At 40.9% G+C, this 17618-nt stretch overlaps 1 protein-coding gene across 1 annotated transcript in view; it reads left to right on the top strand.

Annotated features, from left to right (window-relative positions):
* GAD2 (glutamate decarboxylase 2) overlaps window positions 1-12527 on the top strand; it is a 98451-nt gene extending 85924 nt beyond the window's left edge. The window contains exons 14-17 of the mRNA XM_021664983.2: window positions 430-537; window positions 869-958; window positions 8726-8933; window positions 11989-12527. Of these exons, the coding sequence (XP_021520658.1) occupies window positions 430-537; window positions 869-958; window positions 8726-8899 (372 nt within the window). The 3' untranslated portion in view covers window positions 8900-8933; window positions 11989-12527. The remainder of the gene's footprint in view (window positions 1-429; window positions 538-868; window positions 959-8725; window positions 8934-11988) is intronic.
* Window positions 12528-17618: the final 5091 nt, after the last annotated feature.

Raw genomic sequence — 17618 nt, 5'->3', positions numbered from 1 at the left:
GAAGAGAGTAGCCCAGCCCTCCTGTTATTAATGACTTCCATGATTACTCCTATGAATAGCAGATGCACATTTTCTCCTTGAGTAATCAAAATAATTGCCTGGGGAATGGAAGCTCTGGAAGAAAAGGAGTCCCGTGTAGAAAGCAATAATGAAAGGGAACAAAAGCACCTGACAGGGAGAGCATTGAAGAGAAAAGTGCGCTGAAAAAGCCTATGGAAACAGTCTTTTTTTTTCCTTTCTTTCTTTCTTTCTTTTTTTTTTTAATTGCATTTTAGGTTTTGGGGTACATGTGAAGAACATTCAAGCTTGTGTCGGGAAAGTAACCAGACGGGCTGAGAAGGAGGCGGCAGGATGACCATGAGTCTCCAGGGAGATCGCTTCCTCCGCCCTCTCAGCCTGCCTAATGAGCCGTGTCCTTTTCTTACCTAGGGGACTACTGGGTTTGAAGCGCATGTTGATAAGTGTTTGGAGTTGGCAGAGTATTTATACAACATCATAAAAAACCGAGAAGGATATGAGATGGTGTTTGACGGGAAGGTATGTACTCGGATTTCTACAATCCCAGAAAGTTTAGTCAATTCCAACTCTCATCGCTGATATGTTTCGATGTAAATGACGTGCTGTCCAGGTAAGTGGGACCATCACAAAGGGGAGCAGCGGATGATAGGGTAGCTGTTACGAGCTGGAATAAAGATCAAACTCACCAAGTAGTCCGTATAATGTCAAAACTAAGCCCTCCAAAGTCAATGCCTGATTGAAAAGTGGGAATTGTGTTCTGAACCTGCTGAATACATCTATTTGAAATGTCCTTGGAATTTTCAAAATTGCCAGCCTGGGCCAGATGTGAATCCTCCTTTCCTTTTTGTAGCCTCAGCACACAAATGTCTGCTTCTGGTACATTCCTCCGAGCTTGCGTACTCTGGAAGACAATGAAGAGAGAATGAGTCGCCTCTCAAAGGTCAGTGCTCCGAGCTCCTCTGATACGTGTGTGTTTTGAGTCTTTCATGTGCACATTTTCTTTATGACATATGCCTATGGCCTTAGGAAAAATCCCATCTGGGTGCATGGACCCACTCCCTTCTGCGGGCTCCCATAGACCTAGGATGTATAGAGCCTGATATATGCAGACTTTTTTTTTGAGACAGAGTCTCACTCTTATCGCCCAGGCTGGAGTGCAGTGGTGTGATCTTGGCTCACTGCAACCTCCACCTCCTGGATTCAAGTGACTATCCTGCCTCAGCCTCCAGAGTAGCTGGGATTACAGGTGCCCACCACCATGCCCAGCTAATTTTTGTATTTTTAGTAGAGACGGGGTTTCAATATGTTGGCCAGGCTGGTCTCCAGCTCCTGACTTCAGGTGATCTGCCCACTTCAACCTCCCAAAGTGCTGGAATTACAGACGTTAGCCACTGCACCTGGCCTATGCAGACTTTTAACAACTCTATTTGCTTGTCTTCTGAGAGTGAGTTTATGATGTCTTAAAAGAAGTAGTCAGGTGATATCCTTTGTTGGCATTCACAAAGCAGCAAGAACGTTGCTGAAGTTCTTTGATCTTCCAAGTGAAACCAGTGCTCAGTTACAAGCACAAAAGAGACTCCAGGTACCAGAAATGGTTAGCAAAAATACTGCTGCTGACCCTCTTGAGCCGCCAAGATCAAGGCTACCCTGAAGGCTTCTTAGAGCTGTGGTGACCCCCAAAAGGTAGGAGGGCAAAGAGCAATAATAACAGCCACTGTTTGGAGTGTGATTGTGTCCCAGCTCGGTATCAGGCGTTAGGTCACTTAAAGCCTCAGAGTAACCTGACGTGGGAAGGACTGTCCACCCATCTTGCTGATGGGGAAACTGATGCACAGGGAGAAAAAGTAACTCCCAAAATCTCACAGAAAGTCTGCCTCCAGAGCCTGAGGGCTTGAGCTTGAAGTTGTACTGTGGTCAGTAAGACACCCTTTATCTTTCATGCTCTCCTGCTCCCAGCACTTGCACGAGTGAAATATGGTTTACAGTGCACATTGAAGGGGGTTACATGCAGGACCTGTCCCCCATGGAAAACTAAGGATGATCTCGTAGAATTGGAGCTCAGAATTGATTGGTTGATTTGGGGGTTCCTTTCATTTATCACGAAAGAGGGAACCTCATCTAGTCACTGCCAGGAGCCCCACAGGCTGTCTGACCACCGCTCAAGAGCTTGGGCTGCCTCACGGACCTTTGGGAACAGTTTATTTCCTTCTATGTAAAATGAAGAAGAAGATTTTGTGTAGATTTAAAACCTTCACTAAAGTTTTTAACTGTTAACATTTGCCCTTAAGCGCCCAGGATCAAACTCCTCATTAGGAGGCAACTTGCACATGGTTGAGGTCTTTAAACCAAGCCTCCTAATTAGAGTAGTGATTCGCAATCCTGACCATACATTAGAATCATCCAGAAACTTCATAAAAGACACAAGTGACCAGGTCTCACCCTGAAAATGTAATCAGATTGTGCTTGGATGGGCCTGGGAATGATTCTGAAAGTTATCCAGATGATTCCAATGTGCAGCTCAGCTACAGAACCCCTGACCTACAGGAAAAAATGGAAGAACCAGGATCTGTGGTGCTTCTAGAACCAGGTCTGGGTGGAAGGGGCTGTGGTTGTGTTGGATGATTTAGTGGAGTAGGTTCATTCCAGGAAAAGCAAACTCACGAGATGGGAGGGAAGGCATAGAGGTGGTATTGGATAAGATGCTCAGTGCAGGCAATAACAACGAGCACAGGGGCTGCGGGCGTCTGCTGTCATTTGAGAGGAAAGAATTCACATTTTTTCTGGAATTTTTATGGTATGCCTTCATAATTCAAAATTTATTAACAATGACTAGTTTTATTTAACCTGTTAGTTAGAAATTAGATGCTTCCATTCTTTTTGCCTTGCACTTCCTTATTGAACTGACTGACCAGAAAGAGAATCCGTGGACTAGTTTGGCTGATTTCATTTGTTGAATCAGTCTATTATCACTGGGCTGAGGGATAGAACAAGATGGGAATACAGAACAAAAACTTTTTTTCTTTACTTTCTGAACAAAAGTCAACTTGGAGTCTCCCCCATTTAAATATCACTCTTCAAATGCCTCCTGGGTTTCAGCACCTCATATGAGCTGTAATGAAGAATGGAGATGGAGATTATTTCCTGGAGATGGCAATTTTAATATTAGCAAACTGTTTTTATGCTGTTGACAATTTAAATATAAAATCTCTGGGGATTGCAAAATGAATTCTCCTGATTTTTCTCCATTTTTTATTACTGTAATCAAGAGAATTCAGCAATTCAGATTTGGAAATGAAAATAGAACCACATGAATACCAAGTTTAAGTTTTGTTCATCTATGCCAATGACTTTTTTAGGCTTTCTGGAAAGTTCTTTATTAAGTGTAAAGCCCTTAATGTATAATGTCCACGAACCAGTATAGAATATTCACACACACACACACACACACACACACACAGAGTCTCAGAAGGAAAACAGCTGAGGCAAATATCTGTGCTGTCCAATATGGTAGTAATAGCCACATGTGGCCATTCATATTTAAATTTAAATCCATTAAAATTAAATTCAACTAAAAATTTGGTTCTTGAATCACACTAGCCACATTTCAGTTGCTTGACTTGTGACCAATGGCATTGTATGGAATAGTGCAGATATAGAACATCTGCATCACTGCACAGAGTTCTCTTGGTCCATGCTGATGTAGATCCAAAATGGGGGGAAATGTGGAGTTCTCTGTGCTGTTTATGGGAAACAAAAGAACAACGTTAAATTCTGGACAAGACAAGGCAGAGAATTACTCTTTGTACCATCTTGCCTGATTCATAGCTGTAGCGCACAATAGGAACTCAAAAATCATTTGTTCAGCTAAAATTCTATCTTAGTCTGGTTGGGCTGCAAAAAACTAATATAGACCGGGTAGCTTATAAACACAGAAATTTATTTTCACAGTTCTAGAGGCTGGGAAGTCCAAGATCACAGTGCCGGTAGATTCCATGTCTGGTAGAAGGCCCACTTCCTGGTTCATCAATGGCCTTTTTCCCATTGTATCCTCACATGGCAGAAAGAGGGCAAGGGAGCTCTCTGGGGTCTCTAAGACTGTGCCTTCCTGACCTAATCACCTACCAAAGGCCCCACCTTCTAATACCAACACATTGAGGGGTTAAGATTTCAACATATAAATTTTAGGAGGACACAAGAATTCAGTCTATAGTAAATATCTTAGGCATATTCCAGAATAAGGAAGGGAAACAACATTTAAGAAACCTAATAGTGGATCATAGGCCTTTTCCCAGAGTGCACTAGCTTGGGGACAAGTATCTAGATAACAGAAGTTATTAATAAAGCAAGCATAGTCATAGCTTCATGAGGGTGGTAAAGACGAGAATCCAGTCAGTGTGCTTCCTGCCACCCAGTCAGGACTAGGATCTTGCAGATGGCACTTTGTCCCTGAGACAGTGTAGATGATGAATGCATGGGACACTATGGGGATGTGACCCCACACCCATGCCTTAGACACGGGGTGGCAGCAAGTAGGCTGTACCAGTGTTTACCAAACAAGAATCAAAAGGGCTGGTCTGTTGATCACCTCTTGTGTTTCTGATTTTTCATCTTCTTTTAATTTTCATTATTCTTGATCACTATCTGGTTCTGTCAGCTTTTATAGTCCTATACTGATTCGTGGACTTTTAAAAGGTTAGCAGTGGATTTAATACTAAATTTGTAAGGAAATAGTCTGGCCTTATATTTAACACAGACTCTTTGAAAGTCTGTGTTATTAAGTGCAATAGAAATTTTAGTATTTTAGAACTTTATTTAAGACAGGGTCTCACTCTGCTGCCCAGGCTGGAGTACAGTGGTGCCATCTCGGCTCAGTACAACCTCCACCTTTCAGGTTCAAGTGATTCTCCCACCTTTACCTCCTGAGTAGCTGGGATTACAGGCACCTGTCACCACATCCAGCTAATTTTTTATATTTTTTTGGTAGAGACGGAGTTGGGACAGGGTTTCACCATGTTGACCAGGCTGGTCTTGAACTCCTGACCTCAAGTGACCCACCCACCTCAGCCTCCCAAAGTACTGCAATTACAGGTGTGAACCACTAAGCCTGGCCAATAGTTTAGAATTTCTCATTTAATTATTCTGCTTTTACATTTTTCAAAAAGTTCTCACAGTCTTCCAAAATGTAAAAATAAAGAGGTTTTCTAAGACATAGTGAAAAATACATTTCTGTGATATATTTTAAGTTTATTTCATGATGCTTTACTATGCACCCTCTTTGAAAGAGAGAAATGTGGATTCCAGTTCTGGAAGAGTCCCCTGGTTATTGTTTTCTAAAGGACTGAAAAAGCTAATGCCACAAGAGAGAAGACAGTACCCTAAAACTCTTAAGGCAGCCCCGAGGAGCTCTTGTCAACTATGCTTTAGTGAATTCTTCAACATGCAACCACTCTTTCACAACTACCCTTCTTTATTTAGGAAAACTAAGAATCAAACCAAAAATACAAAAGCCTAGAAATTCGTGAAATCTCTATGTATGTCATCCAAAAGACCACCAAAATGTCTAAATAGTAGAAAGGAGAGCTTCATTGGTGATATCAGTTTGCAAACTGGGAAGAGACAGCCTCCAGCATGTGCAGAAGGTGCTCTCCCTTCCAAGAGGGAAAGGGCAGGTTGGCTTTTATGCCTCACAGGGCCTGTATCACACAGTAGAGTCATACATATTCAGTAGGTTTTGGGGGAAAGCTATCCATATTTATGAGGGGAGCTAAGCACATATACCACGAGTAAACATATGTGTAACATACATCTGATGTTTACTTCAGGGAAGGGTTTTAGTGTTAAAATGAGGTGGAATTTGACTCTTTACATCAAAAGGTGAACTGTAGGACATAAACACAGTTTGTGCACGTGTCTATAAGCTGCTAAAACTAGCTTAAGGTCTGCAGTTGCTTACCAGGAAATAATGTGTGTAAGGTCAGCCTTCTGTCAGTCAGAGTCGTAGTGGTCTGGGTAGTAAATGAGGGCGAGGAGGGGTCTCATAGCGCATATTGTTAGGGAATTTCAATAATTAGGAATTTAGTAATTTGCCCTCCAGCCAGGCCCTGAACCCTGGACCTATAAGTAACTTTGTTTCCTTAACCTTGGGATCCATCTTAGTTGCTGTGGGAGTCTCTATTTTGGTCTCACAGATCACATATATTCATCAGAATAGTCCAAATCTTATTTTCCTTCTTAACTTGCAATGAATGAATATACAATAAAGTAGATGTTCCATGTTCCAGCTAATTTTAGTTCATCAGCATTTTCTGGAAGCAACCAAAAGTCATATGTATTTAGACAGCTGTGATTTCTGCCAATTCAGCTTGCTTCAGGAACTGAGGGGATTCAATCTTACTTTATGCCAAAATCTGTTCGGTTGTGGCTGTTAGCATTAATCTTTTAACCTTTGATTTACATTCATCTGAAAAGCTGCAGATGATTGTCCTTAATAATTAGTGCCATTCTTCTGTATTTTTGCTTAGATTGCCCATGAAAACTAAATGAGAGTTTAATTTACTGAGTAAAGCTCTGTCATTATTTTATCAGTTCTAAAGAGCAAGAATGATTTATTATGCAAATAAAACTAAGGAATAGTTATGTGACTTGTCCTTAAATTCCTGCATCCAAGTGAATTTGGAATTCCTTTTCTAATTTGAGATTTCTCTTCGAAAGAATCACATTGACTTGACATGCCTTGCAACACAAAGGATAAATGTCATGCCCCTTTGACTGGAGTATTCTAGTAGGTCTATTTTCAGAAGTTAATCCCAGACTTGAGATATTTAAATTCTTCTTCTTATTTATTCCCTGGGATGAGCCCAGTGCTCTGCATGCATTCTTAATGCTTTAAGTGAAAGAAGGGTAAGTCCAAGAGAAACATTCCTCCCCATGGAACAAGGGGTGGGAAGGGATATAAGAACTCAACCTGGAATAAAAAAATCTCAGTGTTGGAATCATCATCCACATCATTTTTAGATAGGGAAATTAGGTTCAGAATGAGAGGTGAAGGTAAAGGTGAAGTCTATCTGTTGACTTTGCCTTTGGTAACTAACAAATGATTGGACCCAATGGGAACTTTGCTGATTTTATGCACTGAATATTTTGAAGATGAAAACTTCATTATAAACCAATTATTTAAGAGTTGATATTTATAAGTCACATGTTCCTAACAGCATTCCATTTGAATTGAACTGTCCTTCATTTAAGATAAATCCAGCTGTGATATAAGGTATAGTCTCCATTTTGAACTGAGTTTCTGACCATATGTAACTTAAATAAGTCTAAAGTTTTTCTGATGTCTACCATTCCTGGTAGGTATTTGCAGCAATGAAGATCAGATATGATATATTTACAAACTCCAGTGGTAAATATATGTGGACAGATTGTATGTATGGTTAGACAGGATTTAAGTTTTTGCCTCTGCCTAGATAGCTGTTTCTATTATGCTACTCTTTACAGCAATAGGAATTTAGAAATCCTCCAACATGTACCCGGCACTGTGCTAGTAAACAAACAACAAAAAAGTAGAAGACACTGTGTCTGCTCTCCAGGACCTGACAGTTGAGGTAGAGAGAGAAAATGTATTTGCTCAGAAGTAAGAAGATAGTAGGAAATTAGCATATAGTCAGAATCTATGGGGGAGGATCGTGGATCATATGTTTACAGCTTAAAAGAAGAGAGGTACTGATAGCCACTGGAAGTCAGGAAAGGCTTCATAGCAGTTGTAAGGCTGTAGTGGAATCTTGAAGTACGATATGAACTGGAAGAGAAAAGGGGTGGATTCTAAGCACAGAGAACAAGTCTGACATGGTAACACTGATGACAAGTGTGAAGGGATAAAAATATGTATGGTAAATTCAAGAGATATTTAAGAAAGGAGTCTTGTCAGAGTTGAAGATTCATTTTGGCAAATTGTGGAAGATGAGCCCTCAGAAATGGGTGATGAAAGGTCTTTGCATTGAACTAGAGTGTAAGCTTAATTTCATACACAACAGAGAACTACTGAGGCTATAATCAACAATCTGGCATAAATAGAGTATAATCTTGTCTGTGGTATGCTATCTTCTCTGTGATATGCAACATATGATAAGTCCTTGTGGGTTCAGCTTTTTGTCCCAGCTGATTCATCATTATTATTAAGAAATATCTTTCAAAATATAAAGTGAGGCACTGCAAAAAGAGAATGAAAAGAAACTAGAAAACTTCAGGATTTTAAGAAAGTTGTCAAAAGTCTCCTTATCTTCATATATCACCTGATACTGAAACTTACGTTTTGATAGCGATCCCCTGAACTGTTTTATTTCCAATGTTTTTACATTTCCTATTGGGGAAAAATGCCCCCGCACATCTTGCTAAACCATTTAGCCTTGGGGCCAATACAAGATTCATCCCATCCTCCCAAAACACAAACTGGAAAGTCAAGGACAAGGTGGCAGTCACCTGATAGTCTATCATTTATTATTCCTCTTATCACTTGCAGGATCTTGAATGTGTTAAACTGTTCTGATTCTCTGATTACAAGAAAACTTGGGGGTAACTCTTTCAAGAGAAAACAAATAAGGTTCTGACTGTTGAGCTAAAGACTATAGACTCTGCTTGCTGTTGGGTTCTTTGACTCAGGGTAGAATCCCAGGAGAAAGTCATCACACTAATATGGTCTGTCCCACAGGTGGCTCCAGTGATTAAAGCCAGAATGATGGAGTACGGAACCACAATGGTCAGCTACCAACCCTTGGGAGACAAGGTCAATTTCTTCCGCATGGTCATCTCAAACCCCGCAGCGACTCACCAAGACATTGACTTCCTGATTGAAGAAATAGAACGCCTTGGACAAGATTTATAATAACCTAGCTCACCAAGCTGTTCCACTTCTCTAGGTAGACAATTAAGTTGTCACAAACTGTGTGAATGTATTTGTAGTTTGTTCCAAAGTAAATCTATTTCTATATCGTGGTGTCAAAGTAGAGTAGAGTTTAAAAATTAAACAAAAAAGACATTGCTCCTTTTAAAAATCCTTTCTTAAGTTTAGAATACCTCTCTAAGAATTAGTGACAAAAGGCTGTGTTCTAATCAATAAGGAAAAGCTTAAAATTATTATAAATACTTCCCTTACTTTTAATATAGTGTGCAAAGCAAACTTTATTTTCACTTCAGACTAGTAGGACTGAATAGTGCCAAATTGCCCCTGAATCATAAAAGGTTCTTTGGGGTACAGTGAAAAGGATAAAGTAAATATAAAATGTATGTTGACAATAAAAACTCTTGCCTTTTTCATAGTATTAGAAAAAAATTTCTAATTTACCTATAGCAACATTTCAAATGTATTTAAATACATATAATTTTACAAAAGGAAAATATATATATTAAAAAAGATATCCTATTTTGTAACATATAGATTTTTATTTTATATGGGTTATACAAACTGCAGGGGCAGATATAAAAACTAAGCCAGATTTTTTTTTTCCTTTCTCTTAATGGAGGCACAATAAAACACTTAGCAAAGTTATTTTGAAACATTGACCCACAAAATTTTTAAAAGATAAGATTCCTTCTTTCTACACATGTTATGGCTTATCACATCTCTAAAGTTAGTATTTCAAGACAAACAGAAAAGAATACTGCAAGTTCTTGAAAATAATTGATCCAATTGGCAATAAGAATCTCTTCCCCTTTAAGTTTTCCATGCAGTTTACTCTTAGCGGACTCACTCTGTAGGCGTGACAAGCCAAGCTTCATCTCAGATTAAATTAGGGTAATTGTCTCTATTCTGCTTTCCAATTTGGCCTGTTTTGAACAGAAGGTTGATTCTCATTCTTGAGGCACCTTCCAAATAGTATTCTTTTATTAGGTCATTTGAATTAATTAGAGAAAATAAAAATAAAACCTAATCAGCCTGAGCAAAGAGGAATGAAGCACACTCCCAGAATGTGGTAAGCCCAGAAAATTAAAGTTGGCCTTGGGAGAAGAAATCTCTGTGGTACAATAATGGCATCATCCTGGTGCCATGTTGCCACTGTCCAGGAAAGAGAAATTTACCTCCAGCACAATTGTTTAATTCCATCCCCTCCCCATTCCTACCCACAAACTCTCCTGCTAGACTCCCTACTACTGAGATCCAAAATAATTAATTCATATTCCATGGGTGGTTGTTTTTCTTCCATTTAATGAGCTTCTCACCCTAGAGTTTGAGACATTATCTTAAGGTTTTCCTTTATCCATCTCTCACTGAGATCCAAAGTGACCAGAATATGCAGAAATAATAAGATCCTTAGAATTCGAAATAGTATTTTTAAAACATCCTTCTTTCCCTGTGAACCTGATAGAATAACATGAGCTAACAAAAGTTTCCATAGATATTTATGGGGTCACACATTGTCAGATTCCAAGTCCTGCAGGAGAATAGTAGATTCATATGAAGCCTGCAAATGCAAATTTCGTAACATTTTCCATTTCTGAATGGACCAGGCAGTTCAATACTCAGACTACAGTTATACAAGGGAAGAGAGAAGGCCCTGCCCTTCAACATGTAGAAATGCCCTACAAATATAAAATCAAAGGATCCAACCATCAGAAATTTTCATAAGCTTGCCCCTACATTATTTCTCCCAGGTTATATGCAAAAATAGTGATACTTGATATGAACATGGCTTTGGGCCCTTCCTGTCTAGAAAGCAAATGTGTTCACTATGATGATTAGAAGTAAAGACTTTCATCTGTGGCACGGAACTTTCTGAAGGAATAACCTTCCATTCTAGACTTTGTCTAATGGCTAAGCATCCCTTTCCTTTCTCAAAACTGGCTGCTGAGAATAAACACATAGCTGCCCAATTATCTTGAGCCTCAGGCCCAAAGGTCCCACTTCAGAGGCAGAGATGCTAATTGAGCCAACCTGCTGTCCTTCTGGAGAAGACAGTGGGGCCCAATGCCCTGGTGAACCAACCTCGCTGTACTCCAGGATGCTTTCTCTCTTGGGTTACAGATCCGGGATTGTAAACTGCTGCTTTTTAGGTCAATGAGATGGTAGAATTTTCAAGGACAATTTGTGCCTATGTATGAAATTCCAGCAAAACAATTCTAGCAAAAACAATAGCTCTTCTTCCCCACTGCCCTACCCCTTCCCAGTACTCCTTCAAATTGGCTGAGATCCTTGCTCAGGCCTGCGCAGGGAAATCCTTACCAACTGTAGCCCAAAGAAGGAAGCAAATAAAAGCCCAGGTCCCAGTAGTTTAATAAATAGTCTTGAAAGGAGGTGTGTAATCTTCTCAGAAGAGAGGGAGGGAAGAAGGAAGGAAGGAAGGAAGGAGGGAGGGAACAAGGAAAGGAGGGAGGAAGAAGGAGGAAAGGAGGGAGGGAAGGAGGGAAGGAAGGAAAGGAAGGGAAGAAGGAAGGAAGGAGAAAAAAAAGGAAGAGAGGGAGGGAGGAAGGGAGATTATTTTGAACATTAGCCCAAATTCCTGGTGACATGGTCTTTATGTGGGCCCATTCTTTACAAATCTTAGAAAAGTTTGGTTTTAGCTTTAATCAGAACTGACATGGCCATTTTCATTTATACAGCAATATTGTGTTTATCATTTCAAATACTTGAACAAACAAGTGTGGTATGTCTTTATCTGAGACCTACACATGGTATGAACTTCATAAACCATCACAGGATGTGAGGAAAGAAAAGGAAATCAATTGTGTCTGACTGTGTTGCCTTTATTATCTTGATAATACTGTCTTGTCACCTCAGATTGGGGTTGTGCACTTTAGACCTGAACTGTACAGTGTTGCAGATCAACATGTGTTTCTGTAAAAGCTTGTACAATATATTATTGGTATGTCTTTTTCTGTGTGGTAGCTATATTGAACTTTGATATTATGAAAACTACATTTGCATCTGTTCCTGTTCTCTTTCTCTCTCTTTCCTAAACTATATGCCCTCCACATCAGCTCTAATAGAGAACATGCCCTCAGCTAAGCCCCCTACTGAGAAACTTCCTCTGAGAATTGTGTGACTTCACAAAATGCAAGGTGAACACCACTTTGTCTCTGAGAATAGACGTTACCAATCATGGAGTGTCACCAGCTGCTAAAATCGCAGGTGTTGGCTCTGCTGGGCAGTGGAGTAGTTGCTACTCTTCAGAATATGGACAAAGAAGGCGCAGGTGTAAATATAGTAGCAGGACGGGGAACCAAGGAACCTCAAACTGGGTATCATCTTGCACGTGCTCTTCTGTTTTCAAATGCTAAATGCAAACACTGTGTATTTATTAGTTGTGTGTGCCAAACTACCGTTCCCAAATTGGTGTTTCTGAATGACATCGGCATTCCCCCAACATTACTTCATTACTAAAGACAGAAAAAAATAAAAATATAAAATATACAAACATGTGGCAACCTGTTCTTACCAAATATAAACTTGTGTATGATCCAAGTATTTTATCTGTGTTGTCTCTCTAAACCCAAATAAATGTGTAAATGTGGACACATCTCAGGCTGTGGATAATTGTTCTGACTTTGTCTTATGGTGGAGATGATTTTCAACAAATTGCTAAAATCAAAGGCCCTTCACTTGTCAAAGAGCTCAACGTGTCTTTGTGTCTTTTGTGGGGGGAAAAAAAAAAGCTCTTCTGCAGCTACACACATTGTAGCTTCTGAAGGATACCTTTGCCCCACTCTGGTTTCTCCTTCAGTCAGACCTGATCTTTTTTAACCAAATATTTTATTATGGAAATTTTTACATACATAAAAAGGTAAAGAAAATAATATAAACTCCTTTGTAGCCTTCACTCAGATTCAACATCTACTGATTCTGAGCCTGAATCTTGTTTCACCCATTCCTCTACCCCACTTCCTCCCCAACACTAAATTATTTTTGTATGAACCGCTGAAAGATTAGGAAACTTTTTTTCTTTGAGCCAGAGTCTCACTGTGTTGCCCAGGCTGGAGTGCAGTGGTGTAATCTCGGCTCACTGCAACCTCTGCCTCCCAGGTTCAAGTGATTCTCCTGCCTCAGCCTCCCAAGCAGCTGGGATTACAGGCGTGCACCACCACACCCCTAATTTTTGTATGTTTAGTAGAGACGGGATCTCACCATGTTGGCCAGGTTGTTCTTGAACTCCTGACCTCAAGTGATCCACCCGCCTTTGCTTCTCAAAGTGCTGGGATTACAGGTGTGAGCCACCACACCCAGCCTGGACTCTTTTTAGAAAAGGTCCTCAATACCATTATCACAGCTAAAAATATAATAATATTGCCACGACAGGCTGGGCGCGGTGGCTCACGCCTGTAATCCCAGCACTTTGGGAGGCCGAGGCGGGTGGATCACGAGGTCAAGAGATCGAGACCATCCTGGTCAACATGGTGAAACCCCGTCTCTACTAAAAATACAAAAAATTAGCTGGGCACGGTGGCGCGTGCCTGTAATCCCAGCTACTCAGGAGGCTGAGGCAGGAGAATTGCCTGAACCCAGGAGGCGGAGGTTGCGGTGAGCCGAGATCACGCCATTGCACTCCAGCCTGGGTAACAAGAGCGAAACTCCGTCTCAAAAAATTATAATAATAATAATAATATTGCCACGACAATGTCAGATATCCAGCTACTGTTCACATTTTGCCAGTTCTTAATTTCATAGCAAAGCCCATGCCTGTGGCTCAGAAAACCTGATGAGGCTGTGTCTCAGGGCAGCTGAGACATCTACAATTGAGGCACACAGTACAACACCATATACACCCCACTGTGCATATGCTGTGTGTATTTTCCGGTGTGCCAAGTCTATTTCTGGACTTCTGTGAGTTGCAAGTCGTAGTCTTGTGTTCAGCGGCTTTGCTCTCAGGCTCTCAGGAGCAGAGGCTAAGAGGTGCGCTCAGGTTAAAAGCTAGAAAGCTGTAGGAAACGAACAGATGGAATAGATATGCCTGATGTGCCTTGTTAGGCCCAGGCTGCCCCAACAGGCTTGAGTTGCCCTTAGTGGTAAAATCCTGGAGTAAAGAGGTACAATTTTAAACAGAGATGGGGGTACAGAGGACAAAAAGGCGGGGAGGTTGAATTTCTAGCTAATTTCAATATGGCGTATAGGAGAACCAGTAGACGATGGCCAGAGTCTGTGTAACCCTGTCACTCCCAGCATCTGTACTGCCTAGGGCTGTTCTCCAGCTGTTTGCCATCTGTAAATCTGCTCTTTCCATTTTTCTTTGAGGGCAGGGACATGCCTTCCAGTCACAGACTTAGACAGCTGGAAATACCCTTGATGACTAAAAGAGTCAAACTCTGTAAAATATTTGAAGAGATTTATTCTGAGCCAAATATGAGTGACCTATGGTCTGAAACACAGCCCACAGGAGATCCTGAGAACATGGACCCAAGGTGGTCAGATCACAACTTGGTTTTATACATTTTAGGGAGACATAAGATATCAATCAATACATGTAAGATGTACATTGGTTCAGTTCAGAAAGGTGGGACAACTGGAAGTGGGTAGCCATAGTTAGATTCAAAGATTTTCTGATTGGGAGTTGGATGAAAGAGTGGTTACTGACTAAAGACCTAAGAATGTCTGGGCTAGGCCAGGTGTGGTGGCTCACGCCTGTAATCCCAGCACTTTGGGAGGCCAAGGCGGGTGGATCACAAGGTCAAGAGATTGAGACCATCCTGGTCAACACGGTGAAACCCCGTCTCTACTAAAAATACAAAAAATTAGCTGGGCATGGTGGCGCGTGCCTGTAATCCCAGCTACTCAGGAGGCTGAGGCAGGAGAATTGCCTGAACCCAGGAGGCGGAGGTTGCAGTGAGCCGAGATTGCACCATTGCACTCCAGCCTGGGTAACAAGAACGAAACTCCGTCTCAAAAAAAAAAAGAATGTCTGGGTTAAGATTAGGGGTTGTGGAGACCAAGGTTTTATCATGTAGGTGAAGCATCCACGTAGCAAGCTTCAGAGAGACACTATATTGTAAATGTTTCTTATCAGACACTTGAAGAGTCTGTTCTATTAGTAATTCCAAAAGGGAGGAGGGTTTACTGACGCATGACTGACCCTCCCCTCCCATCATGGTCCAGATTAGTTTTTCAGGTTAGGTTTGGAATGCCCTTTGCTGAGAGGAGGGGTCTATTCAGATGGTTGGGGGGGCTTAGAATTTTATTTTTCATTTACACCCTGGAAAAGTCATCTAATATAGAGTTTCCCAAACCCTGGGTTTTGGACCCAGGGCAGAGTAAAGATGTGTCTAATCCGTGGCCAAATGAGAAGCCCAGGACAACCAAGAAGTGTTTTCATGACACTAAAGCTATTTAATTTGAAGGACAGTCTTGTCTCAGACTATGTCCTCATTACATTTTTAATTGTTACTGTTCATAAGATATATCCTTTCACTTAAAAGGTAATAGTGACAAAAGAGTCAGCAATTTCATTTTGAACCCCTGTGTCATAAAAATTATAGTGGTATATAAACCATAAACCTGAGAACCACCAATTTCTTCAAATCTTGCAGATTCTTCCTACCCCATTTCAGGGTAATTATTATTCAAATTGACTTGAATATTTACAAGTCAAATTGAAAGCTTTGAAAGACAGTGGATTGTGATGTAATCCATGTGCTACTAGAAGCTAAGAATCCGCCAGTTGTGTTTTCATTTTAAAACAGACACATATCCCAACACCTCTAAGCACTGGATTACTCCTACCTGATTGTGTGCATTTTACTGCAATTTACCCAGGCAGGAGCTATCTTTGGCTTCACCCTAGCAATGCAAAATCATGAGATTCGTATCTTTTTCCTCTTCAGCCATTTAATGATATCAGAACCTAGGATCTTTCATGACATTTCAAAGAAAGAGAAAAACTTCAAAATTAGTCTTTGATAGATGGATGAGATGCTGTGACTATAAAATACCAAAATATCTCTGCCTCACTCTTTCATTCATATCAGAGTGAGCTCTGGGACTGCTTCGTGATGTAGATGGTTCTCTGCTTCAGTGAGGAAAGTGGAAGCTCTCCTACTTCACGTTTGTTTCCTGCTCCATGATTCAAACAAATTCACACATTTAACAACATCTGCCACTGCATGGAAACCAACAACTCTCTGCAACATAGATCAAAACGTCCATTTAGGGAAAGCACCTGGTTTAACATCTGCCTTGTTTATGCACAGAAAGCTCTGATTTGAAACGACTTTCTAAACTCAGTGCTTTTTAAATGTTGGCTGCCCCAGTTAATTCCCAGGGGAAGTCAGCAGTAGAGGATGGGGAGGAAGATGAGTATGAAGAGAGGGGAACAAAGCTGTTATTGCAGTTTTAGCTCCTTCATCCCAAAAGGATATTAGAATTTCTTTCCTTGTGGCCTTTGATGAACCGCAATTACCAAATACATCAGATGCATATGTGAGTATTTTAAGACCAAATAAGGAAAGGGATTTGTTTTCATTGTAGAAACAATATTAATATTCCAGTGTAAATGAGAGTTTTAAAGATGCCCCTACTCCCATCAGCCTTGCCTGATACTTTTTTTCATGTGTAATAGTAAGAAGATTTCAATTACCATGGTCACCCAAACAGCATTTATGATAAAACAACAAATTGCAGGTGTTAATTCTGAAAGACAAGGGTTCTTAGGAAGAGAATTTTCTTCTTGTCCTGATGCCTGCTGAAGCATTGAGTCTTATTAACTTCCTTCCCAGGGATATCCACAGCCAAGCAAATATGTATCTGACTTAGTAAATATTAGGAGTGGCTGGGCGCAGTGGCTCATGCCTGTAATTTCAGCACTTTCGGAGGCCAAGTCGGGAGGATCACTTGAGCCCAGAAATTTGAGACCAGCCTAGAAAACATGGCAAAACCCCATCTCTACCAAAAGTTTACAAAGCTTAGCAAGGCATGGTGACACACATCTGTAGTCCCATGCTCAGGAGAGATGGGAAGATTACTTAACACTGGGAGTTGGAGGTTGCAGTAAGCTGAGATTGTACTGCTGTACTCCAGCCTTGGGGACAGAGTGAAACCCTGTCTAAAAAAAAAAACAAAAAAAGGAGTGCTGCTGTGATTTCATGGGAGGAGGTGTCCAAAAGGTCTGGGTTTGCAGCATCTTGGAAATCTAGACTCCTGCCAGGAGAGGTTGGGTCTGCGTGGTCACATTTTCATTCCTCTCACACGGAGACTGCCGGAGCAGCAGCTGGAGTCAGACGGCCTGGTCTCCGATGCTGGCTCTGCCATTTATTAGCTTTGTGGCCCTGGGCAAAGCAGTTAACCTCTCTGAACCTCAGTTCTGTCATCTGTAAAACAAGGACAAAAATAGCACTTACTTCATAGGGTGATGGTGAAGATTCAAAGGAGAAAAAAGTCTGATGCCTGGAAGAGAGTGACTGCAACACGTGTTGATCTTTTTATTTGGTGGTGTCACTGAAAGGACTAGGGTTAGAGGCAGGTCCCTTATGCTACCTAAACTCACAGAGAATACCATGAATTCACACATAAAGGATCATAAACGGCAGTGTCACCCCATAGAAAGCCACTTATGAGACATCCCCGAGGACAGCAGGCAGGTGACGGAGGCAGCCCCCCACATCCTGCGTCCTGGCTTTATTAGTGT

The sequence above is a fragment of the Aotus nancymaae genome, unplaced genomic scaffold (genome assembly GCF_030222135.1).
Source record: "Aotus nancymaae isolate 86718 unplaced genomic scaffold, 86718_ANA_hifiasm-v0.15.2.pri h1tg000077l, whole genome shotgun sequence".
NCBI lineage: Eukaryota > Metazoa > Chordata > Mammalia > Primates > Aotidae > Aotus > Aotus nancymaae.
This window is presented reverse-complemented; position numbering and strand designations above follow the sequence as displayed.